Source organism: Ciconia boyciana, chromosome 6 (genome assembly GCF_034638445.1).
Source record: "Ciconia boyciana chromosome 6, ASM3463844v1, whole genome shotgun sequence".
In the NCBI taxonomy this organism is placed as follows: Eukaryota; Metazoa; Chordata; class Aves; order Ciconiiformes; family Ciconiidae; genus Ciconia; species Ciconia boyciana.
In genome coordinates, this window is record NC_132939.1 from 14,445,395 (window position 1) to 14,470,999 (window position 25,605).

Below are 25,605 nucleotides of genomic sequence, written 5' to 3' on the forward strand. Positions count from 1 at the left end.
CATGAGTAAGTCCTATTATATGGCCCCATATTCTTCTCTCTCTCCCTCTCCACTCCTTGCCCTTCCATATACAGTGATCACTGAACAAGCACATCAGAAAAAGAAAACTATTAACAAATCTGTGTTCAGTGCATGGGCATATTTATTGCCTATAGCCAAATATAACACAGCTCTTTTCTTTATGGGCTTTGTTGTGGTCACTACCCAAAGTACCTAAAAACAAAACTAACTCTAACTTTGCTTCCCTCACAGGTGTTGGGAAACATGAGTTCGGATGAGGGGAGCAAGGGGAGAAAGGGTATAAAGGGTAAAGTGTCTTCAATCTGAAGACTAATACACATATCTGAATTCTGCCTGTGCACCTTTAGTTTTCGTATTTCCTAAATGAACACTTGAACTTTGTATCCATAAACACACTGATGTTTCCAGTGATGTTTCCAGTGACGTTTCCAATGATGTTTCTCTAGATAGCCGTACACTAGGAAATTCCACAGATTTCATCCACAGTTCAGCAGGACTGACTCACATTAGGGATTTAAGAGCCACATCGCTTCTGGAGCATCAACTTATTGTGCAGGTCACACAGTGGACTAAGACTCAGGAAGATGAAAGACTGAAATCAAAGTGACTTTTGTGCTCTGAAAGGGAACACCCATCAGCTCTTTACACCTTTCAACACTCCTAAAAAACTGCCTGTTAGTTTTTGGCCTTCCCCCAGTTGCTACTTATAATAAAGCAGCTTCACCTTCTCCAACCCCACCTGGGCTGCAGCAGCACAGGAAAGAATCTGCCTTCTTTTCCCTCAAACCTGGCACCCAAGGCATGACTTGCAAAACAGCTCTAGCTTACAGGTAGAGGTCTGGAGAGTTTTTAACTGTGCAACATATAATTACAAGATTCTGTGAAAAAACTAATAATCCACCTAGAGACAGCAGATTCGCTTGGCGAAAAGAAAGTGTCTTTGAAACATAACTCAGGCAGCCTCTGAGTGCATGTTCAAGTCATAGAGGTTTAAAGAATAAACTATTGCAACTACTTTATTGAAAAAGATTATATGCCTTTTTGCTAAAATCCTGCCAAACTTAAACATACTGTTAGAGTAACTCTTGTAAAGCATTACTGCAGCCTCAACACTTGAATTATGGACAGAGTGGGTACTGGTTATATGCATATAACAAGAATATTGATGAGAGTGGGGTTTTTTAATATATATTTTGAAATGCATATGAACATCTCTTTAAATACTATCTTCCTTAAAAACTGCAGATTGATACTTTTTTTTAAAAGAGCTTTCCCATTTAAAACTCAAACTGAATCTGTACTGTGCTTATGTCTTCCTTCAGTTACTAGCTTACAGCTCTCCACACTGTACATCAATTCAGTATTAGCAGCTCACCAACCTGTGAACATTTGCCTCTGATTTACAATTCTCATCAAATTTCTCAAAATCAAACCACACCAAGTACACTCACACAGAGACCTGTTGTAGGCAATACATGCATTAAACTTTGGCCTCTTGAATACTCCCTGGTGATACAGTTTTCATTACTCAAGATCAGAGAACATACACTTTCACCGTCTGTTAAGACTTCTGTGTAATGTCTTGAATTAATGCCTTTTAATGCCAGTAAGCACTTAAAGTTCTTTGAAGGCGGCTATGCAATTTCTCAAGTTGAAACATGTCTGACTATAAGATGTACTCTATACTGCAAGCACAGATGAGTCCTGATTTCATTTAATTTCATTTTTGCTTCACAGTAAGTGTGTGCAAGACCTATGAACACACCAAGTACTTAGTCTTCCTGATCTTGGCCACTTGCAATTCAAGGAATGTTTAAAATAATAGCTACATACTATGTTTTTATCCATAAAATTTTATCAGGTTCAGACAGTTCTCAACATAGCAGCTCACACAAGCTCTTCAGGACAAACTCAGTTTTTACCTCAAGAAGCCCATGGTATCTTTTAAAAAGTGCATATCTGATTTTAGGATATGTGTATAACCAGATAATGGGGAATATAGCTGTAAGTGAAAAGAAAGTAAGGTTACTCAAAAAAATCCCCTGGGGGGCAGAAGTAAAGTTACTGGAATATGATTTCATCTGTATGAGAAAAGGTAAGAGCACCTCAAGATATATGGTGTAATGTAAGACCTTTGATTTATAAAGGTAAGTACAGTAACAGGGTAGGACTTACAATTAATTAAAATAGCTCTTCAGTAACTTAAAACCTAACTAAAACACAGTCAGCAACAGACTTCAGGTTAGAGACTATGAGGAGACCCATGTTTGTGGCATTTACAGTGTATTAAGAAAGAAGCCACTTCACAACTCCTTGAGGAACATACTGGAAGGACTGAAATGCTGATTGAAAAAGTTAATTCTATGGTAAAAAAACCTCTTGTGGAGTGGGCAGGTATTCATGTCAAATCAGAACCTTTAAAATAGGTTCATATTGTTAATTGGACTTTTCAGATTGTCTAGCCTAGGTTATAGACATTTGGACACATACAATTACATTAATGCGTTAAGAAGTTTTCTAGCCCAAACAAAGCCTCACTTCAACAACTCTAGTGCATTTTAGTAATGTTAACTCCTACTTCATGTTTTAAGTACCTGAAAATGTTTGAGTCCTGGGACTCCACAGCAAGCCAAGGTCAAAAGTTTCTGAAGTTAATACCTTTCTTATTCTGAATGTAGGAAGTAAAGATCTGGTTTAGGTAGTAAAAGCCTTTTCCTACTATTACATTTCAGTTCTCTAAAATGGCAGGCACTATTGTCAGTTGCGTAGGTTTGCAATAGCTTAGAAGCAGATAGGGACTTGGCCCACAAGTTCAGCAGAAAGATCCAGGTAGAAAGCCTGAGGAAGGTAAGTTCTTCACATTCTTCCTCTCAAGACATTTGTTTAACACAGATACAGCCAGGTTAGCTAGTTCATTAAATACAGAGCCTACAGTTTTCTAGAATGATTCAAGTTAGGATTAAATATTTGTAGGATAGTATTTCACAATACAATTGAACTACATTAGCAACTTCCTGGCAGTGGAAGAGGGAGGTTTTGTCATCCCTGCTCCAGACCTTGTTTGCAGCATGATCAGGAGACCAGACAGTTCAAATTGCTAACTAAAAATTTAAGAAATCCCCCACCCAAATACTAGTCAACCACAACCACCTTTAAATGTCCAGACACTTCAGGAAAGCTCACGCCTTTTCCCAACTCAAATATATATTTTATATATATATTTTTAAAAATAAGTGCCAAACAGGGACTGAACCAAAAGAGTGAAAGCTTCTTGAAGTTTTCATCATACCACTTGTTCTGTTAGAAAAGAAAGAGACACAGAATCATTAGCACATATGTAATTAAAAGTTAAGATGACTTTCAGAGCCAGTAACACACCGCACTTATACTGCAAGATCACTGTAGTCAGAGATAGCAATACACTAGTTCCTGTCCTATAATTTTTTTTCCCCTATTACCACCGTTAACACCGTGGAATTTTTGAACACCAGCCTGGACAATATCCAGCATGAAAACATTCAGCTTCATTAGTGAAGTCTGGAGTACTTTATTTTTCAAAGATTTATTTACTGATCATTAGAAGCTAATTATTTAGGGAAAAGCTATAAAATAGCACTTATATCTAATAAGAACTATTGTGTCAGAAGATAAGCACAGTTCTAATAGCTTTATTTGCCCAAATTATGTATTTATTCAACTCCAACCTTTTGGCTAGACTTAGACTAGACTGTCTAGACTCATTTTGCAGACTACAGACAATTACTATAATCTTTAAGTTTTGAAAGTGCCATAACCAGAAGTGCCAAGAATGCTCAAATGACAACTGTGTTATTTAGCCATCTATTTTCATTAGCAAGGCTAATTATTACTAGTCTTCCCGCAAAATCCTCGTCCGGCTAAGTAAAATACACAAAGCAGTTATCTTTGATGAAAATTTTCAATTATAAGGAAAGAATTGGTTGCCTACCTATGAAATAACAGCAAAATCAATTAAAAGTAAAACATACTAAGCAACTTCCCCTTAGAAAGGGGTATCTGAACAGCTTGTGGGTGCTAAGCTATCAACAAAAAATTCATGCTAAAAAAGCTACAACAGTGTTAACGTGCTAAATACACACTTTCAACATGGCAGAGTCTTAAGTTTTCCTCGCATCACAACAGACACAGGCTGAAAGCCATACCAAACCAGGCTGATGGACTCGACATGTGCAAGCCCCACGCTGTGGTCCCAGCAGCTCAGAGTCAGGAGTACCTACCATGCCGCAACACCAGGTATTTTTGCACATCCGTATCAGTCATCACGCTGTATTCTAAGATGAAGACATGCTTTCTACCTCCTGAAACCATTTCTCAGAAGTTTGTGGCTAAGCAGTAAAACCTCAGATAGGGGGAGAATTCATACTGGTCAACAAGTGTTTTTTTCCACATGACCTGTACTTTCAGATTCAGCAGCTCCTGGCAGGGCCAGCACATAGGCTCCCACAGGGACCAGAAAGGAGAGCAGAGCACCTATGTGCCAGTCACTCCTGAGTCCAGCAATAAGCTCCATAGCCGTAACGTCCCCTCTGCGAAGACAAGTTTTTCAAGAGATTAAAAACATGATGCTGAAATGTCAAACACAGACACATTGAGAAGTAGTACTCAATAACCTTAGTTTGGAATTTAGAGCCAAACAACAAAAAGCTAAAGAGGTTTTTTTGCCTTGTCTCTAACTTAAGGTGTCAGGTTAACCTGCCTAATTGTGAGTGAAAAGAAGGGAAGGGAATCTCTTCCTAGGTAGAGCAGGCTGCGTAAACCTTTTTGCGCTAGGGACAGTGTGTTCAGATCTTCCTGGCACACAAGTAGCCCCTTTGTTTTGTTCAACTGCTTGGGCACGGTGTTCAACAGATCCGATTCTGACAGAGGGGAAGAAAAAAAGATTGGACTTGGTCATTGTCAACCAAACTTGCAGAGTAATGTGATAAGTTACTGCACCCTTGAAGCAAGACACGAGAAATCCTACCCCATCTCAGCAGAGAGATACCCAACACCGCTTTCAGTGACGCAGGCTGACCTGAAATCATGATGAGGCATGATGCCTGTTGAAAGGCACAAGTATTTTAAACAGAGGCTAGTCTCAGATGTAGATACTACTGCTTCAGAAGTAGTGGTTCAAATTAATACCACTATTTTCAAAAACTCCAGGTTTCTAAGAACAAAAGAGTAGAAATCCAATATACAGAGTTCAAGGAACCTGCAACATGGACTTGGTAACTGAAATGAAGGTTCAGCTGGGCAAACCACTTTGAAAAAAGTAATACTGAGTATTTTCCATCACAGATACCAGCAGAGTACAATGCTTTTCTTTCCAGCATAGTCAGTGCTTGCAGAGCAGTTAAATTTTAATGTCCTTGGAGAATGTCTTCATAGTCTCTTACTACCACCAGCAGCAGCAGATTTCAAAATCAAAGGTTATTACTCCTTCACATCTGACAACACTGTAATTCAGACTGGTTTCCTCATCAAGTGGTAAGGTGCAGTACAGTGCATGAAGATTGTTTACAATAGGAAGCGTAGCATTTCATTTCTGACCTTTCAGAAGCAAAGCCATGTGTATTGGAACTTTTACATTAGAGACAGCTTAAGTTCCTAGAAGAAATACAAGAGGTAACAGAGAAAATTTTATCCTAAATAGAAGGAAAAACAACAAGCAAAAAACCCCAAACTGCCAGACTCATAGTTAGGACAGCTTAGACATTACCGTTCTCAGTTTTGTGTCAGTGTCTCACAAGTCAACCCAAAGATACTGTCCTGCAGTAGCTCCAGCCTCTAGGTTTTATTTCTCCTTGAGGTCTGTGCCCATGCCTGTGCTACACTTACATCCATACCACAGTGGCACAAAGTTGCTCAGAATCAGTGAATTCACTTTTAAACCAGTGAATTTGCAGACTAACACCTGAAGTCTACATACAACCTAACATTTTCTGTGCACCTCACCCCCAATCCATACTTGCTTATGCTTAGCTCAAGAGTATCAAACTGGGCAGACCTATTTTACCCGAATTATTTTTACAGTGTGCACAAAGTCGTATCACCATCGGAGTCATATGACAAGCAAGGGGGAGATGCTTTCCTGGCAGAGGACGCACGGCTGGCCCTCCCTTTCATTCCACCAAGCAAGGCTGCACACAGGCACGCCCCAGCAGCATGGCAGTCATGAAGCAGATTCATTCACAACAGGAACATTTACTAGGGAGGTTGACAGAAGCAAGTTCTTGAGTGGCCTTGTCCTCCCAATTAAGGAAGACTTTAAAAGCACAACGTGACCGATGTTGTCGCAACTTACATATGGGGAAATGTGTACAGACTCAAATTCCAGGAACCAGAAACTATCAAGTGGTTTTACGGTTGCTAATCCTGACATGTGAGCAAGATTTCATATTGCAGAACTGGTTACAAGCACTCTCTTGCTAACATTAGCTTGGTAGCTTATCTACAGGGAAAAGGAAGAGATCCTAAAGCCCCAGTAAGCACTGAAGTGCCAGAAAATAAGTAAGCACTGAAGTGCCAGTAAGCCCCAGTGCCAGAATTTTCAGCCTCAGTAACTTTAGATTTTAAAGTCAAAAGAGTGAGTGTCAAATAGAAACATGCTTATGTTCTCAAATTTTATTTAAAATGCTTTTGCCTTCAGTATTCAGTCTACATATTTAAGCAAGCATCAATCTCCATCTAAAAAAAGCATATTTACCAGCAAAACATTTGCTTATACTAAAACCAACCACAGTGTTTCTTCCTCTTCATCTTGCACCTGCAGGTGTAGTACCACTCTTAGTCAGCATCACCCCAAATCACAGAGCAGGGAAACACATAGGAAACTCAGAGGGAGCTTATATTTTGCTTGGAATTATCACAGACACCATATGGAACAGACAAAGATAGAGATAACCAACATTACTGAACACCTATGGCATTAACAATGTTATATGAATATTTCACGTGACCTTTGAGCTAGTTAGGTGTTAATCCCATCTTTTATACTTTTAGATAATTTATTATCTTAATAGCACAGACTGTTTTACCTCAATGATAATATAATTAGCTCCAAACCAAGTGCTGTTATAACTAAGGCAAAAAAACCCACACACATCTCCCGTAAGGCACCATCCTCATTCAATTAACAAAACCCAGCAATACAGTATGCTAAAGACAAGCGTTAGCGGACTTGTTCTCATGTTAAGATCTACTTCACACTATACGATGCCACGAACTACAGTTTTACGTGCAAATACCTACTTTCACATTATGAAAAGCCACATCTATGACGAACCACATCAAGAAACTGCAAGCAAACATTCAGCTGAGGTGCTACATAATCAAACACAACGCAGTCAACAAATGTTTTTACAGTATGGCCATTTATGGTAGCAGTAAAGGTGGCAAATGAAAGACTGGAGCAGTTTTACACCCAGCAGCATCACTTCCCATGGTGGAAGCAATTCTAAGTAACAGCTAAGCAACATGATTTGTATTAGACACTACATCCACAGATGATCCCTCATTGTTTAGGGAACTCAGTTTGAGCTAGAAGCATTTGCTAGAGTCACATAGACCTTAGGATCACTGGAAAGCAAGTGATCTTCTATCTATCTATCTTCTTCTCTAACATCCTGTTTAGCAGTATGTTAGAGCAGGTTCCAGAACAGTTCTCTACCCACAGTTTGTCAGTGAGGTTTCTCCAAGGGCAAGGAGAGCTTAAAGATCAAACAGAGCAAACGCTACAGACAGTCTCGTTCAGAAGCACACAAACTACAAAAAGGAAACAGTGCTTTATTTCTTTGAAGAGCTGGATGCTCAGGCAAAACCTGAGCTCTCCAGTGAAGAGCTTTTCTCATGAAACTATGGGTGTTGCAGTTCGTTATTTTTGGAGCACAAGTGCTCCAAATATTAACCTAGCCACACATGCTGTGATAGCACAGCGCTGAGACAGCCATTCTCCACTCTTGCTTCTGACATCTAAAGCTTGTAAACACAGCTTTACTTAAGCAATTGGCTAGCAAATTAGTACTGCAAATAGGGCTTTAACATCAAAATGCTCTTCCTCCAGTATAGCAGCGAATTCTCTGGAGACTATTAATGAATCTACAGAACTTAAGATCATCAAGAGAACAAACATCCACCAGATCTAGAAATCCTCATCCTCCTTTTTGCATTCTTCCCTTGTTCTTTACCTAACCCTCACATTAAAAACCTCAGAGGAACCATCTGCGCTGCAGACACACAAACCTTTCAAAGAGGTTGTTTCTAGTATTGTCTTTGCTGGTGTCCCCAAAGCTTAGCAGACTCCCCCCACCCAAAGGTCTTCCTTTCTGTTGATGGTAGCTTATTCTTTCACATGCTTTGCTTTGGGGAAATGCCCCGTGCCAGCTAGAAGAGGACAGAAGCACTGCCAGTTTACCTACAAAAGATCTCAGCTCAATTCAGTTAAGCAAAACATTTTTCTCCTCATCCTTTTGCAACATGGTAGCTTTCTATGCTTAAACACATTTAAGCCCAGTTTTCTGTTGGCATTTCTTATTAAGACGAGCGCAGCTAAATCTTCAGAGCCACCCACGTACGTCCACATAAAACTTCAAGGACCACTCTTGACCAAATTTCACGTGAATAGATTCAATTATTCTCTCTCCTGCTACTCCTGTTTTGAATAAAACACAATCTTGTATTTTAGCAGGCTTTCAAGTTTTAAAGGAAAATAAGGTATGCACACCACTAAAAATGGAAAGCATTTGTGATTCTCCTACACTGTATTCATGTTGACCAGTTCATCATCCCATCCTCAAGACTGGTAGGCTTTTGGATTTTTAGGCTCGTTAAAGGTGTGAACTTAAAAACTAAGGTTTCAAATTCAGATACTTCAGTTTAGTAACAGCATATAGTCAAGATTTGCTCTGGGGGTTTCCAGCAAGGTGATTTCCCTTCTGTCCCCTGTGTGCTCTCATTCTTACAAAGAATTTACATAAATTCTCAAATAAACTTGTTTTCTAAACTTACGAGATGCGATCAGCCTGCACAGAGCAGACAGATCACATGATTAACTTCTTTTGCATTAGAGGATACAAGCAAACTTCTCTGTATAATATTCCTTTACAGACATCAGTTGAGGATAAAAGCATCACTATCTGGAAAACACAGGTGCACACCATATGAATATAGGTCATGAAAAGCACTGGTAAACATTATCTAAACCATGTACAAATATGATCAAAGTGAGGAAGGACAAAGGCTGATGAAAAATAACTCAATCATGCTAGTCGTATTTCTCCACTTCACACAAGTTGGTTCCACTACCTGCCACTCTCTCTGATTTTATGATTACAAACTTATAACAAGTCTTCAGTGAAGTAAGCTACCTTCTTCAGGACAGATTCCGTGAACAGCCACGGCCACAAAAGCCACTCAGTAATTTGTTCATTACTAAGATATTTTGCCTTTAAAAAAAAGCTACTTATACCAATATTCTTAGAGCAGATAGCAAGCTCAGAAAAGAGGATACTAGTATGAATCCAACAAACAGCACAGAAAGTATTAGATTTCTACACAGGCTAGTGGCAACTTACAAGGAAGATCCTTTTTGTTTATCGTGTTAACATGACAAATTAAACTTACACTTTCAAATGCCATAATCAGCTACACTACACTAGTTTACAGTCTTCCAACTTGACAGGTCCCGTAAGATTTTCCAGGAGGGATGCTGTTACTCCTGAAATGTCACCTTGCTCTTCTCAGCTGCCTCTCAGACCCCTTCAAAGCAATTCATCCATTCCCCACCTCATTTCTGAAGGCCATAACCCAAGCGGAGGCTGATGCTACAACAGCGCAGAAGGCACAGCAACAGAAGAATTAGCTACTCCATGCAGAGCACAAAAAGAAAGAAGGCAACCCAAGAGTTTCTGTAGCATGAAATAGAGCAATTATAAAATCCCCAAACAAAAACATTAGAAACAAAACAAATTCAAGTTCTCCTCTCTCCAAGTAAGTTCACATTGATAGAAACCGAGCAAGTACTAAGCTACCTCAGCCCAATTCATAACATACAGAAGTGAGGAACTCATACCAAACTAGCCAAATTCATTGCATGCTGCGGCCCTCTAGTATTGTAACAGGTTAGCAGCACTTAGAAAAGTGGCTGTCGTACATCTAGTGGGGAAGACAGCTTAAAACATCTTGTCCTGAAGGAAAGAACATACTCCATCACCTAAAAGCACTCATTTTCATTAAGAAAATCATCTATACAGTAACTTCTAAATTCAAACTGTAATGTGCAATATTCTTCCCTGGTCTGACAGGCACACACAATAAAGCATGACTTTAAATAAACAGAGTACGTCATTATTTGATTGCTTTCTTGAGCAAAGAACTTAGGCAAACATTTTGTTTAAAGGTATAAAAGCAGTACAGTGAATGCCATCTTAAAATGTGTGAGCAGTGTGCAAAGACCTTCAATCTGTTTACTTTCTGAAGAAGGTTTTAGAATGCATGGGGTTTGATCAGAGGGGTTTTTGTTGTTTTTTTTAAAAAAACCCTACTGCTATTTCCGCTCCTATATTCTACCGAGTAGTGATCTTGTGGTAAAGGCATTCAGTGAAGAGAAAACAGAGCGTGGAATGCACAGGCAGCCAGCTTTCTGCACCGAAACCACAGGAAAGCACATTAGTTTCTCTCATTTTTATAGATTAGAAACAGGTTCTTCAACTTCATCATACTTAGAATAGTGGACTATTCAGCATTGTTCAGACTTCCAATAATCACAAGTGAAGTCTCTGGACAGGCAGTACATCAGTAGGACAAGTAGTAACCCTTCAGAAGACCTTATCTTCTTGCTGGTTAACTCATACATAGCCAAGTGTGAATGTAACCTCTGAACACAGCATTACCACCACGCAGCTCTGTCAGCTTTTAACATGCAGCAAAGCTAATGTTATTTACAAGGGCAGGGTGGATGCTACCAATTAAAGGCAACTAGTTTCTCTTTTGAGCTTTCTTCCAACATTAGAAAGTATTTTAATTTAAATTCTAAGTATTCTAGACTCATTTCCTGTACATGTCTTAAAAGCAACCTTTCATAATGACCAAAACTCAAAGTTGATTAGATGGGCCGTATGCATTATGAACTTGTTGAACAGAATCAAGTCCACACTAATGTGTTGTTTGGGGCATTTTTTTGTTGTTTTGGGGTTTTACTTAGAAAGAAAGCAGAGTTACAACAAAGTCCTCTACAAATATGTTTTGACACCAACGGCCTATGTGCTTCAGGTTTAGGAAATTATTGTCAGATCCTGAGGATAAGACATAGAAACAAATCTAGGGGTATCTTCCTATGAACCGCTATGGTAGCCCACTGCTAGGAGAGGAGGCTGCCACTGGTTTGCGACAGCACACACTTAAAAGCACTAGTATGGAAGCTGACAAAAAGTCAGTGCTCCAGCTCGGAGATCTTCAGTCAGCAATAACAGAACTAGGATATGCACAGGGTTTTGCCCAAGAGAATCAAGTACCAGGAGTCCCTTTCACTAACCATATTTCATGTATTTTCTAGACTTAGGACAGACCAGAGGTATCATAATCCATTCAAGGGAGAAATTACAGAAAGATAATAAACACATAGCTGAATAGTATTAGGCAATCATATTAGCATCTCAATGACTACTAGCACTGGGGAAAAGCAGAGATACCTCAATTTCTCAGGCTACTCGGCTGGCATGGAAGTGCTCGTGTGCAAAACAGCTAGCTAAAGTACATGCAGTGCAGTAAATTTTTAAGTTTTAACATAAAGTGTTCAGCTGTTACAAAACACACTCTCAACTATCTAGTCTCGAGCAAGTGGCTGCAGCTTAAATTATTCATCTTCTGCAATCGCCCTGAACAAATTCTTCCAGATCACCACCTTCCCTCACGCATGGAGGCAGCCAGCGCCTTTTTCAGGAGATCACGTCAAGAGATGTAGGACTTATTTTCTTCACAATATTTGTAAATCAAAGAAATGCACAGAACACAGAATTTCAAGGTGCAATTTTAGCTCTTAAGCTAGAAAAATCCCAAACTCTTAAACCTTAAGTAAAATCCCTAACTCAGCAGGATTTTAAGACCCCAAGTCACAATTCCTCTGAACAGACATCCAGTCAGCACAGATCAGATTATTTTTGAGTTCTGCTCAAAGTGAACAATTCCATTATCAGTTTCCTTTTTTGGGAGAAGACTTCTGGTGTGTCAGTCAAAATGTTCGAGTCCTCCCACAAAACAAGTCAAAGCAGCTACAGAGGAGGGGAACCCACTATTAAAGATGTGTGGAATGCAACCCACTTGGAAGAAGGCAGATAATACTGGGACAAGGAAGTCAACTACTTCAGATCTGAGGTTTTTTTCCCATACAGTCCCACCAACACCAATACTGGGCAATTTCAATTTTACAAATATTAGTGAATTTCATCAACCTTTGTAGAAAATACATGACTCCTGTTTCACAGACAAAAAAAATTATCAAATCCTTTGGTTACCTGATACACACTATATCCATTCTAATGTGTGCAAAAACTTCTAGGCAGCAAAAGGAAAAGGTGTGTTTAACTACCTCAGAAGCTGAGCTTTGACGTGTCTTTTTTTAAATGGAAAGAACTTGAGATGTATGCATCAATATATTTGAGGGTACCTTTCCAGCAAGACAGGAACAAAGCGGACACTCCAAAGGAGACAAAACATTTTCGATAGTTAGTAGATTTAGGCCACAGATGCAGGAATTCAGAAATTTTTCAGGCTTTAAATATTCTTGTTAAAAGTAAAACAGTCAATTTAAAAATGTCTCCTCGCACAAAGTAATGCTCTCAGAACCAATACCCGAGGGGATCAAAGAGCTAACCCGCTGACAGGCAACAAACTAACTTTCAGCCTTAGTGGTCTCAGAGATGCACAGGCACCTACTGTAGCTAGACTGCACAGAAGACCACAATAGCTTGAAGCCTCAGAGCTTCCTTGACATTTCTAGCTGAACCTGAAACAAATCAAGCCTCTTGCTCCATTAGCTGATCTGACACAGTCTAAAGTCTGAGAGACTTCAGCTGAACACCCTCGTATCAGATAACAGGACTCACTCATCAGTATACACAGGAGGCATTTTGCAAGTCTTCTTGCATTTGCTCTACGCAGTAAGAGCAGCCACTCTTAAGTCTCATTCTCCATCTTGGGCACAGCTGGAACAGGTTGACCTCCCCCCGCTGCACAAGGCTTCATGCAGTTGTACACACATTTTCTTCAGTGGTTAACCCGCTGCAGAATTTGCTGCCTGTCCCATCCCTCCCCCATGTGCTCTGCCTGTGCCCAGGTCTCAGCATAACTGTGTTGGTCCACATTAGCTACAGAGAATTTCACCTGATCCTTTTTACGGCATCACCCCTGACAGCTGAAGCAACGTAACAGAGCAAGTTATGAACCATGTAACTGCTGGAAGCAGAAGCATCTTAAATTTTTACTGCTGAAGACGTGTTTTCATGTCACATTTAATACTAAAATCATGCTCAAGAAGTTACAATGGGCAGCCCAATTCCCTTCAGATGATTTCTTTCTGAGAGTGCCTCCAGCTGATTAATCCTCCAGTAATCCAGGTATGGTATACAGCTAAACATTTAGTTATTGCAGCAATCAAACAAGATGAGAGCTTTAAGGTTTTGTACTTCGGCAGTTGGCAGTATCACTCGTACAACATAAAATATTGCACCAAAAGCCAGAGAAGTAGTTAAACCATACAGAAGATTGTACAGTGGTTTAGTATACCTTTTCCCTTAGTTTATGGGAAGAGAATTCTGGACTTGAAAAAGCTAGAAGCACAAGCATCCAAACCAAAGCTAAGCAGTCAACAGCACTGGTGGTTGGTGACAACCTCTTAAGAGCCTGCATTAAAAGGAGCACGGGAGGATATTCAAAGTGTTCCATCCACTGGATGCCACAGGCAGAACACTTCATTTCTAGAAAAAAAAAAACACAAACAAAAAACCACCACACACACCTTACCCCTACAGAGACGGAAATAAGATATTTCCACAGTTTAAAACTTCTCATTTAAATACTCTCTAGACAGTAAGGCAAGACATATTCAGCTTACATTAGAGTTGATTTACCTTGCTTATGAGCTAAGAAGGATTTTGGCCTCACAAGTTTACTTTCAAACTTGAGGGTCTAGAAATTGTTTATCATGGCATACAACCTACCAATGAAGTTCTCCAAATTCACTGCAGCACTACGGGAGTGCTGCTGAGCACAGAAGGATACTGTCTCCACCCATGATATTTTAAGACCCCAAGCAGGACCTCAAGCTGAGAACTCCCAGCAAGGTGAGAGCCTGGCTGCTGGAGAGGAGGAACATCCGTTAAAAGAAAGTCAAAGTATGGGAAATCAAAATGGTACAGCACATGTATTTGTGTCTTGGCAATCTCAGTCAGGACATGTGGTCAAGATTCAGATAACTTTGTTTGGGGTCTGGGAGAAGGCAGGAGAATAAGATTCAAGGATAGTATGTTTCTGGAGGACTTTGAAGATTAACTACTAGAAAAAAATCCTGAGAAGCAACTGAAATTGCAAGACAAACTTAAAATACACTGATAATCGTGTTCTTAGTAATGCTGGGTCATGCAAAGCCAGAATCATTTTAAATACATCACCATTACTTATTTTATCAGGTTTTGCTAATGAAGACTTCTTAGTGTGAGGTAGTACAGGCAAACATTGTATGCATTTTATAACAGAATCTTTTTCTTAAGTAGTAGAGTTGGTAGCACATACACAAGTTTATTATCAACTATATAAGAGGCCTTCATAACAGGACAGACAAGCACAGAAATACTATTAGGAACATGCAATTTAGAAACCCCCTACCTCAAGCAGTACCTATTACTGTAATCCTATTTACTTTCCCTACACAGAATAAGTCTAATAACATAAGAAATTTAAACAGATCACTTTACTACCCAAAGATGCCAGATCTTTCACACAGATTTATTACCAGCATCCTACCATTTCATGGTCTACTTACCACATAAAAAGCAAAATATTCAGATTTGCTTGCACATTTATAGATTTATACCTGCTTAAATCAGGAATGCTGATGATGATCTGTGGTATGAGCTGAGCAAGTTAGTTTTGTCAGAAAACCCCAAAATGGTAACTGCAGTGATTTAAAAATTTCTCCTTTTCCTAGCAAATATAACTAGTGACTCAACATATTATATCACTACAGTTAAGAATACTCAGAACAGGACTGGAAAAATAATTTTCATGTAAGTTGTGTGGAAGCTCAACTTTATTTTCTGGCTTAAAAGACCTGAGGGAAGTGACACATGTGATAGTTACGAATATGTGTACCTAAGGTTAATCTGCTGAAAAATAACACTTCTCACAGGCCGTCTGCATAAAGATATTTGTAGAATACTTTGGTTATTAGTGTTACCCTCTTTTTTTTTTTTTGCTTGAACTGTAGCATTTTTGTGTGTCAGTGCTACCATCTAGTTAATTATTAATGCACGCTGGTCCTAGCAGCTAGTACTTTATGCTATCTTTAATAGCACCCTTTTGCGTACATTCCTACCGTCTGAACTCACTCCTATCTAGATTCACCAGAAACTACAGTTTACTTTCTGGACACAGCTGAGTAGCTGGTGCAGGTCTGGTTAATGAGCATGACTGCCAGATGAAGTTGTTTGCAGAGCCACACAGCGAACCAGACAGGGTAACCGATCCCGGGTAAAAACATTCCCTGGTTATTTTTAACTCCGAGCGCTTGCAGAGTTTCAGTGAACTAGATGTAGTAAATAGCTATAGTGGTAAATTGCTGTGGCACCGCGGGGACCTGTTGAGCATTTTTCCTTACTGGTAGTACTAGCTTATCAAATTAAACCCGCAATTACAGCAAAGCCCTGTTCTTCAGGCTTTAAGAGTAAAAACATTTCCCTAGCCTTGTGCCTCCCCACTGGATGTCCCTTCTAAAAAGCAAATGAACGGTCAACTTGCCTTCACTTTCAAGGCCCTTCAACTTCTTCAGCTGTACCAGCATGCTGCTCCAACCTGTGACAGCTTCAGCACAGCCCTCGTGGCCCTACACACAGCCCTCGCTTTCCATGGTGGTTATGGGGAGCTCCACACAAGCCTCTGGAAACGCACCTTCTCCTTTTCAGTCCTTTGTGAACGTTTGTGTGAGCACACTTGTATGTTACAAAAATCACCACAGAACTCCATCGTCCAACAGGATCCCGACTGTGAGTAGAGCTTACAGCGCCTAGAGAAGGGCACTACAGTCCTCCTCAGTAACCCCCACCCAGCTCAGGTTTGAGGCTCTGTGTATACTTGAGGAGGAGCTAGAGTGCAAGTTCTCCAGCCTTTCCCGTTCCAGCAAAACCCTGACCTCACTTTAAGGACGGCAGCGTTGCACACAATGCTTGATTAGGCGCAAGATCAAGCGCTTCAAACGCGAATACGTGACCTTCTTTAACTTAACCATGAAAAGCCCGTGCACTGCATTCCAGCCACCCTCTTAAAAGCAACTAGTAAGAATAAGCAATCTATTTTAAAAAAGTAATTTTAATCTCATGGAGGCTCCATCTAGAAGCAGTGCTGCATATCAGCCGGTTTACACATTGAGATGTGACTAGCTTAAGTATACGCATGGTGTGTCATCAGAGGAGAATAAGTAAGAAAAGGCAAGGCAAACAGATTTAAGTAAACATCCTTTTTGTCTGTTATCTACTTCAAGCAATTAAGTTATGAAGAGAGGAAAGAAATACTGTCTTTTGCATTACCTGTTCCCACAGAGTGCTTTACAGGCTATCCCAGACCCAAGCTGTAACCACTCTTAAGCTGTGAGATAGAACATAAAAATGGCAAAGAACAAAAGGTAAAAGAGAGCCAAGAAAAAAAAATTGTTCACAATCACAGGGTATACCTCTCTTAGTAAAGAAAGATACAGTTCAAAACAAATAGGTAGGGCCTCACTCACTGCTCAGATAGAAATAATTCACCCAGTATCCAATTCAACTCTGTAAATTTGTAGCAACAGGCTACTGCTACTACCCATCAGCATTTCAAAACAAAACTCCAGCAACTTAGTAAGGCAAACCATTTACCAGGCAAACATTACCTACCGGTATTATTTACTATTCAGCTTTTCAATCTGGATCCCATTCAGTTTACCCCTTTCAGTAAAAAAATTGTCTTGGTTGATCAAAGTTTCATCCAGAAATCTTTGGACATATTTTATGCAAAGCAACTGGGAAAAGTAAAAAAAAAAAGGAACAATAACAGGTGTGATTTCAGTTTTAATGCTGGTTTTACTATGTGTTCTATTTCAAGAAGTATGTAAGTGCTGCATTTACCTGGATGTTACACTTTCCTTTAACAGTGCTTATGGCCATAACTGAAGACAAGACTACCAAACCAGTGCAGTTAAGCCACCTGAATCATCAGAACCAACGGAGAAATTATCCACTTGTGTCATACCAGTCTAGACCTGAAGAGTGACTCATTTAGGAAGGTCTGCAAAAAAACCTAGCTTCCTACCAGCTAGCCAGAAGACTGCAACATTTCACTTCACGAAGCTGGTATTTATCGTCAGGTACGTCAAGGAGCTCAGTCACATTTTCAGTGCTGGTAGTGCTTTTAGTAAATGCAGACAGGTTGCCTAAGGTATACAAACATGAGCCCTTCAGGTCCTTCAAAATTCCCTCAATATAAGGGCTCTACTTATAAGAGCTACCCTCTACCACCGCTACTGAATACTGGAATTCAGAGCTCCAGCCAAAACGAGAAGCAGGAGCCTCTCCCTCTAGCACAAGAAGGGAGAACACAGCTATGGGCCAGCGGCTGCCTATTCATCCTCGAGAGCGCAAAGGGCATGCCAGCCAGTAATCCGGGAAGCTGTGCCAGCACTCCTTGTGCAAGTGGCAGTAGAAGACAACCTAATAACCAAAAGGTATGTCAATATTTACCTGCTATATAAGCAACTGCTGCTAGGAGTTAACACATGGAAAGGTGCTTTCTGACTGCAACGTGGTTTAAGTTATCTCAAAGGAATTTCACTTTGGGAAAGGACTGTAAATTCCTCAAAACCGGAATGATCACCATCTCAAAACTTAAGCACTACTCCAAATTTATGCCAGCTTTTAAACCAAGCTCAGTTCTACCCTATATGTATATTAATACACAGCATCCCTGCTGCCTAAGTTATGATGCCTTATGCCATTGCTAGCTATACCAGAACACTAACATGCAAACCAACGCTTCCTTCTTGCCTGCAAGCGAAGCCTGAAGTCATCTACTGAATTTTCCAGGCTATAGATATACAACTAACCGGAGCAAGACAAATCTTTTGTTTAGTAGCAGTGCCCTAGAAAGCAAGGAGCAGAGCAATTCAAGTTTCACAAGAAGCGCAACAAGCAGCCCTTATTATTCCAGGTGACTGCATCACAAGTGCTTCGTTTTGATTAGGATTTTTATTTCCCCCCTTTAACCTCAATAGATGCCAACAATCAGTTGCTCACTCTCCTAAACTGTATTTTGTCACCTTGTGTTACATTGTACTACTCGCCATAAAAAGGCCCCATGCTTTATCAAAATGTAAGCATACCAGCCCTAGCATAGCCCTGCATGAATCTGCAGCCTGGAATTCATGGCATTTTATTCCTTTGATTTTCTTATGCACTTACTTGAAGAACTTTTTTTTTTTGACGGTCAGCAACGGTTAGTCAGAATACCTAGAAACTGCAGAGGGATTTGCACATCCCCCAAGTCTAGCTACAAAAGTGGTACACTAAGACATCAGGGTCTGTCAAACATTCAACACGCCGGCTCAAACACCAGCTGCATCTTCAGTTGTTGCTTTTCAATCTGCTTTACTACTCTATTTTAGAGCTTTACCATAAAATTCAGAACAAGCTATTTTCTTGCCCAACAGCTATAACAGAGATAAAAGATACTTTGAGATAACCCACCTTTAGCTTTATTGCTAGTTAATGAGAACTAATAGTCTTGTGAAAGTAGCAGCTTGGAAAAGGAAAGGAAAAAGGAAAAAAAAAGTCTGAACAGCTGCTCACCACCCATCTGCAAGTCATATATGCTTGCTTTCAGACAAGTGTCCAATATTAACATTAAAGAGTCAACAAATCTACATACAACTCATTTTGCTCACTAATTAGTAGAACAGTAAGCTTGGCTCCAATCAGAACTTGTTACTGACAGCTGAAGAGCAGTAGGAAAAATAATTTTACATATTTGGCAGTAGGAAAAATAATTTTACATATTTGGCAGTAGGAATTAAGCTTGTAAGTACAGCATGAAATCAGTAAACAAACAACCCCCAAACACTGAGCCCCCAAATACATTTTGTATTACATTAAGTGTTTTAGCAGTATCAAACATGTTCATGCACTACCATAGTTAACATGAAGCTGACTGACAAACTAAGCCCAACTCAGCTGCACTGAATTACACCCAGTCAATACCATCTCAAGGTTCTAGTGACATTTATTAACTAATGCATTCTCGTAAGTCACCAAACTCTGTGTATGCAAAAATATATATGTCATTGTCACAAAACAAAAGCTATAGTTTTATTAAGAGGAAAAACAGTATGACATAATTTTAACAATTTGATCAAAAGCACCCACTATTTTGCAGAACAGATTTGAAAGAATGAAACATTAGTGGCTTTCTTGCTGTATACTGCTAAAACTAGCTATACATGCTCAGTTTAACAAAAAAAAAGGCATGAAGTAAATGGCAACTGGAGGATAAAAAAAAATGTAGAGGGTGATTAGGTATTTGCTAGGCTGTATTCCCTTTGAGCAAGGAAACCTGAATATTACAGAGGGCTGAGTTAGAAGGGAATGTGGGGTATTTTGTGACAGACCTCTGCATGACAGCTGGAGAAAAGCTATTGTGGCAACAGCTGTGTGCTCTGCACAGCTCACGCTCCCAAATACCTCAGCCTGCTAAGAGGCCAGTTAACTGGCTGCAATGCATTTTAAAAGTTCTCTGCCTCTTGGGATGCGAGCATGATGGATTATTTGTGTATGTTTTAAATAAGAGAAGGAATGCTTAGTTCTATCACTTACAGTTTTACAGAATACTGTGGTGTAATGTTGAGCTATCATTCACTGCTGCTTTCCTGAAGTTTATAGCTGCAAGAGATCCCATCAACTCTCCCCTACAATTAAAAATGTCTTCACTTCCTGTCTTAAACAGTGCACAGACTCGACAGCAGTAAGTTCATATATCATATCCTGATTTAAAGGAAATGATTTGATATTTCCAGGATGAAATCCTGGCCCACCAAGAGCAATATAGAGCTGTGTTTATCTCCCCAGAGGAAGAATTTTGAGGAACACACCAGTCATCTAACCACTGAAAGCTTTGGTTTGCTAATTTGTGCTCTGAAGTTTCTCCAAGTTGTTAGATGAACTTTGGAAAAGTGAACCCAAAAATCACAAGCAGTTACACACAAGTGACCAGTTACATCTATGTACCAATCCTAGTGCGCTGTACCAGTTAGCACAACGATGCTGAACCCAGTATGTGAAAGAGCTTTCACTGTATGACATGGGTTTGCTCACTCAGCCTCCTTACAAAAACACTGTTGTTTCAGCTCACACTGAGGCACAACAATCTTCAGGAACTGATACTGTCACACACAGGACACCGTGCACAGGAGCGCTTTACAGGCTGATCACTACCATAATAAGAGTCCAACCTCAGCCATTACTACTGTTAAAAGAACGAATGCTATCTGGTTCCCCGCCAACACCTAAACAAGGCTGGAAAGGATGGATGTGCTGTGCACAAATCCCAGAAAGCTGGCAAAAGAAAGAAAGTGAACCGGTTCTTCCCACATCCTCAGCTCCTCTTGTTTTCATTTATTTCATCTGAAATGAAGGCAGAGTTTTCCCATTTTCAAATATGGATTCTTCTTAGTCTTTCAAAGATACAACATAAATCACAGCACATGCCTTCCCATGATATCCTATCACCACAATAGTCTTGTTTACTGGAAAATAACCAGCAGCACTGAAGTAGAAGCAAGAATAACTGTACTTGAGTACTGATTTACTGAAAATTAAATACAGGATTATAGGAAAGCAAGACCAAGTGTGGAAATATTTGCTAGTATCAGTAAGAAGAAACTTTCCTTTTCAAGCTTCAAAACTGAGTTGGTGACAGCCATATTTTAAAGACAAGCAATAAAGAAGCAAAAGAGAACTGAAATCCTTCACTGGCATCAAGATTTGTCATGTGGCAAGAGCCAGTACTAGATCCATGTTTTAGCAAAGGCAACTACGAGTCTGTCACTTAATCCTAAGAAATTCCAAAAATGAAGCACATGACTTGCTTGTAATCAATTTTAAAACAATTTGGAGCAATTTCTATGCAGTCTTGAAAGACAAACAACATATTTGGCAATACACTTGCCATACAGAAACTACAGTAGTTGCATGGCATCACACACACTTGGTAACATCGTAAGCTTTAAGAGCTCAGGAAGATACTGTGGTATATAAATAATATACCAAGCCTCATCTCTTTTTGTCTGTAACTACATCGCAACTACATGGAAACAATACAAAACTCTTCTCTAAGGCACCTGAGGTTCTGTTCAGAAGGTCTTTATTTCCCAGCTATTTCTTTTTTTTCCAGAAGGTTGAATTTTCTGCTAAACATCACTTTATGGTGTCAAGATTTTATCTCACAATAAAGCAGCTGAGAGGGCAAAAAGATGTAGATAATTTAATACAAACTGACAATAAGTTATTTTGAAAAATTCACCCTCAACATGTCAGCTTAATGCTACAGTGCTGCTCCCTCACCACTCTTTCAAAGTGAACTATTCCTTTTTCTGCTATTAATTTGAAGAGATTCTTACACGCGACAAAGCAGACACAGCTTCCTCTTTTGCAGATATTCGCTGGAAGACAAGTGTCAGTCGCACCACTTGAGCCAAAACTTTTATTTCTACAGGGGTGCAGCTCAAGCTTTTACTTCAAAGAATGAATTACCAGCCCTCAAATATTGAAATTATCCAGTACTCGGCAGAACCTTACTGCTATTAAAATAAACGGACATTCCAAGGTATCAAGTGTGAGCTTCACTTTTCCTCTCCTTATGTCTTTAATAGAAATTAAATACTTTTTTTTGTGACCTTAAAATTATCCAAAAGCCTTTAACATGGCCAGGGACTCCAGAGATCCATTTGGCAACATTTTCCAAGACAGCAGCATCTCAGAACTGAACTAAGCCGTGTCCAGCTGTACACATTACTGTCACAACCAGTTTAGATGTCCACAGGAAGACGCAGGCAATACCACCTGAAGCAACAGTGCCATGTTTGAGTGAATAGCGCTGTAAACCAGCTTCAGTCAACCACAGTAATTAGTGATCTCCATACACAAGCAATGAGGAATTCAATCCACACACTGAGAGGACCGCAGTTGTTCTAGCCCCATCACCTTCAAACAGACCAGCAAGTCAGTATCTTACTAGTATCTGACCAGTTATCTACACATCTGACAAACAAGGCACCTGTACAACACAGATTTCCATTCCATCTCAAATGCCATGTTCTAACTAACTTCCAGAGAACTAATTCTCCTAAAGTGTCAGTTATTTTAATGTCCTGTACAATAATGGATCTCCCAAGCATTCAGTATCCAGTACTTATCAGATTTTGAAAGTGCTGTTTTCTATGGAGTTACTTAGTCTATGTGGCAGAGCTTAAATTCTCAGCAGAATATTACAGCTAATGAACACACGGATGCATGCGTTAGCGAAGACAATCTGAAGTTAAAAAATAGGCTATTTGCTATCAGATCATCTGTTCTAACAAAGTATTTTTTGAAAATATCATTGCCCCAAGCATTAAAAGACAAGTCTGCCTTGCTGACAAGCGGCCTATCTTAAGGACAAGGAGACTATTACAGCCTCTCCTCGGTGGAATTAAAGAAAACAAACAAAAAGTCATTCTCTCCAGATCTGCTCATCTGCCATCAGCAATACCAGCAAGCAGAACGCAAGCAGTTGTCTCCTCCTTCCACCATAACCAGACAGAGGTAGATTAATAACACTCCCATGACAGCGGTAGAAACGCTAAAAGCGACAGGGCAGAAGATGAAAATAAATAAAGGGGGTATGGCTGAATTAGTGGCGGAACAGGAAAAAGGACTCTTCCTCATGAGACTGATATGCACACTTTACATCACCTATTCTGTCACGTTTTTGACTGGAAATGAATAGGAAAAAAAAGTTCAATTATCTAGAAGTTGAAGCATCAACAGCAAGAGCTCGGAGGGGCGGTGGGCGACGGCTGGTCAGAGCCAGCACAGCGTGCCGCCCTCTCTGCAAATCCCCCTCCTCCCTTAGGGGGGCTGCCAGAGCTTCCTCGCCCCTTGGGGGGCCGGCACAAGAGGCGTAGGCTCAGCCCCGGGGCAGCTATTTCGGAGCCGGACGCCAAGTGTCACTGCTCCCCCGGCCGCGGCTGCTTGCCGCGACTGCCGCTTCCCGGGCGGAGCCGGTCCCCGCCCGCGCCACCGGGAAGCCACGGGTCCCAGCGCCTCGGCGGCCCCGACCAGCCCGCACCCCCGGCGCTGTGCGCGCCCGACCCGGCGCGGCGCAACCTCGCCCCACCCCACCCCACCCCGGCGGCGCCGGCCGCCGGAGCCGCGCAGCGCGGCGGAGGCCCCCGGCGGAGGCGCCCGGCGGGCCGGGGGCGGCGTCCGCCCCTTCCCGCCCTCCAGAACCTTCCCGGGGGCTCGCACCGCCCCGGGCGCCGCGCCCCAGCCGCCGCCCCGAGCCCCTCAAGGTCACGCCGCCGCCTCCCCGCCCCTGCCTTCCCGCTTCCCCGCCCGGCAGCGCGGCGAGCCCCGCCGCCGCCACCAGCCCGCGGCGCCTCCGGGAGCTGCCGCCCGCCGCGCCGCCCCGGCCCCCGCGCTGCGCGCCGGGCAGCGCCCAGGCCCCGGCGCCGCGGCCGGGCGGAGCGGTTCCCCCCGACGCGCCGCGGCCCCTCACCTGGATGAACTGGATGGTGAGCGCCGACTTGCCCACGCCGCCGCCGCCCACCACCACCAGCCGGTACTTCTCCTGCCCCGGGCCGTCCCTGCAGCCCGCGGCCATGGGGGAGCCGAGCGGAGCCGATCGCGGCAGCGCCGCCGCTGCCGGGTCCGGCGCTTCTCTCCCTCCCGCTCTCCTCCCTGGGCCCGCCGGGGCCGAGCAGCCGCAGGCCCCGCCGCCCCTGCGCTCCGCCGAGTGCGCCGCCGGCAGCGCCCCGCCGTGCGGTGCGGCAGCGCCGAGCGGAGCGGAGCGGAGCAGCACCGCCCGCCCCCGCAGCCAGGGCGCCGCGGCTACAAATGGCCGCCGGGGGCGGGGCCCGCCTCATCGGTATGCTAATGAGCGACCATATGCATGAGGGGGCGGGGCCTGCCGCTCACCGCCCCGGCCCCGCGTTCCTGCGGGCAGCGCGGCCCGGCCCGGCGGCGGGAGCGGCGGGAGGCGGGGCGGGCGGCGCTGGCGGGCGGCGAGATGCCCGGATCCGGCTCCTCGGCACCACACCGCTCTGTAGCGTGCGGATTGCGGCAGTCCCTGGGTCACCCCTCTCCTCCGGACTGTCCCTCCAAACAGAGCGCTAAAGAGATAGCTACTGATCTCCTCATGGGCTTTACTGGGGCGGCCGTCCTCCCGCCGGCCAGTGCTTCATCGACATTAAAGAACCTCTTTGAATACCCCCGAGGTGGGGAGGGAGGTATTACTGCCCCTATGTACAGATACCGAGCCAAGGCACGGAGGGGATTAAAGCCAAAGCATGGTTCATGTCAGGCACAGATTCACCAGGAGGGAAAAGGGGAAAAAAAGTCATAGAGACTTTAGCCCTTCCCCACTCTTCATCAGGTCTTCTTGTGACCATGCACGTGAATGGGGTTCCCACTCATTTAGGCCATTCAGATCAAGGCCATCCTCCACCCTCTCCCCCGAGTGTCACGCACCATTGGGTGTCACAGTCCCATATTCATCCTTTTCTGTACACGCTCAGAGCACTCTGTTTGCAGTCTGTGGTAAATTCACCTTGGTCCTTTACATCTTACTACCTCTGCTGGGGGCAGACTACTGCTTTCAGTGGTCACCTACTTATTTTGGTACTATTTTACTGTCTGACATGTTTCTGGACATCCAAAACACTAGGCAGACGGCCATTGCACACACTACAAAGAAGCAGAACTTTTGCTGGTAGACTTACTTTTAGGTAATTCCTTCTTCCCTTCCTCTCCCTCCCTCCTTTTAGAAAAGAAATATAGCAGTAAAATCATATAATTTTTACATATATAAGCATACGTACAGCCTTTTGCCAGCACAGAACAACACTCAGCTGTGATCGCATTCCTGAATGGCGTAGCCACGCCAACAAGTCTGTAAGGTAGACACACTCCTCCCACCTGGAAAATAATGAAAAAAGAAGTAGTGGCCATGTATGAAAGCTTTGTTGAAGGGACTTGCCTGGTACAACACTGGGGCTGTGTGGGGAGGCAGGGACAGCAA

The 25,605-nt window shown here is 42.1% G+C and overlaps 1 protein-coding gene across 1 annotated transcript in view; it reads right to left on the reverse strand.

The window, feature by feature from the left end:
- RRAS2 (RAS related 2) overlaps window positions 1–24,432 on the reverse strand; it is a 45,440-nt gene extending 21,008 nt beyond the window's left edge. Inside the window, exon 1 of the mRNA XM_072865099.1 lies at window positions 24,085–24,432. Within this exon, the coding sequence (XP_072721200.1) occupies window positions 24,085–24,189 (105 nt within the window). The 5' untranslated portion in view covers window positions 24,190–24,432. The remainder of the gene's footprint in view (window positions 1–24,084) is intronic.
- Between the last annotated feature and the right edge of the window lie 1,173 nt (window positions 24,433–25,605).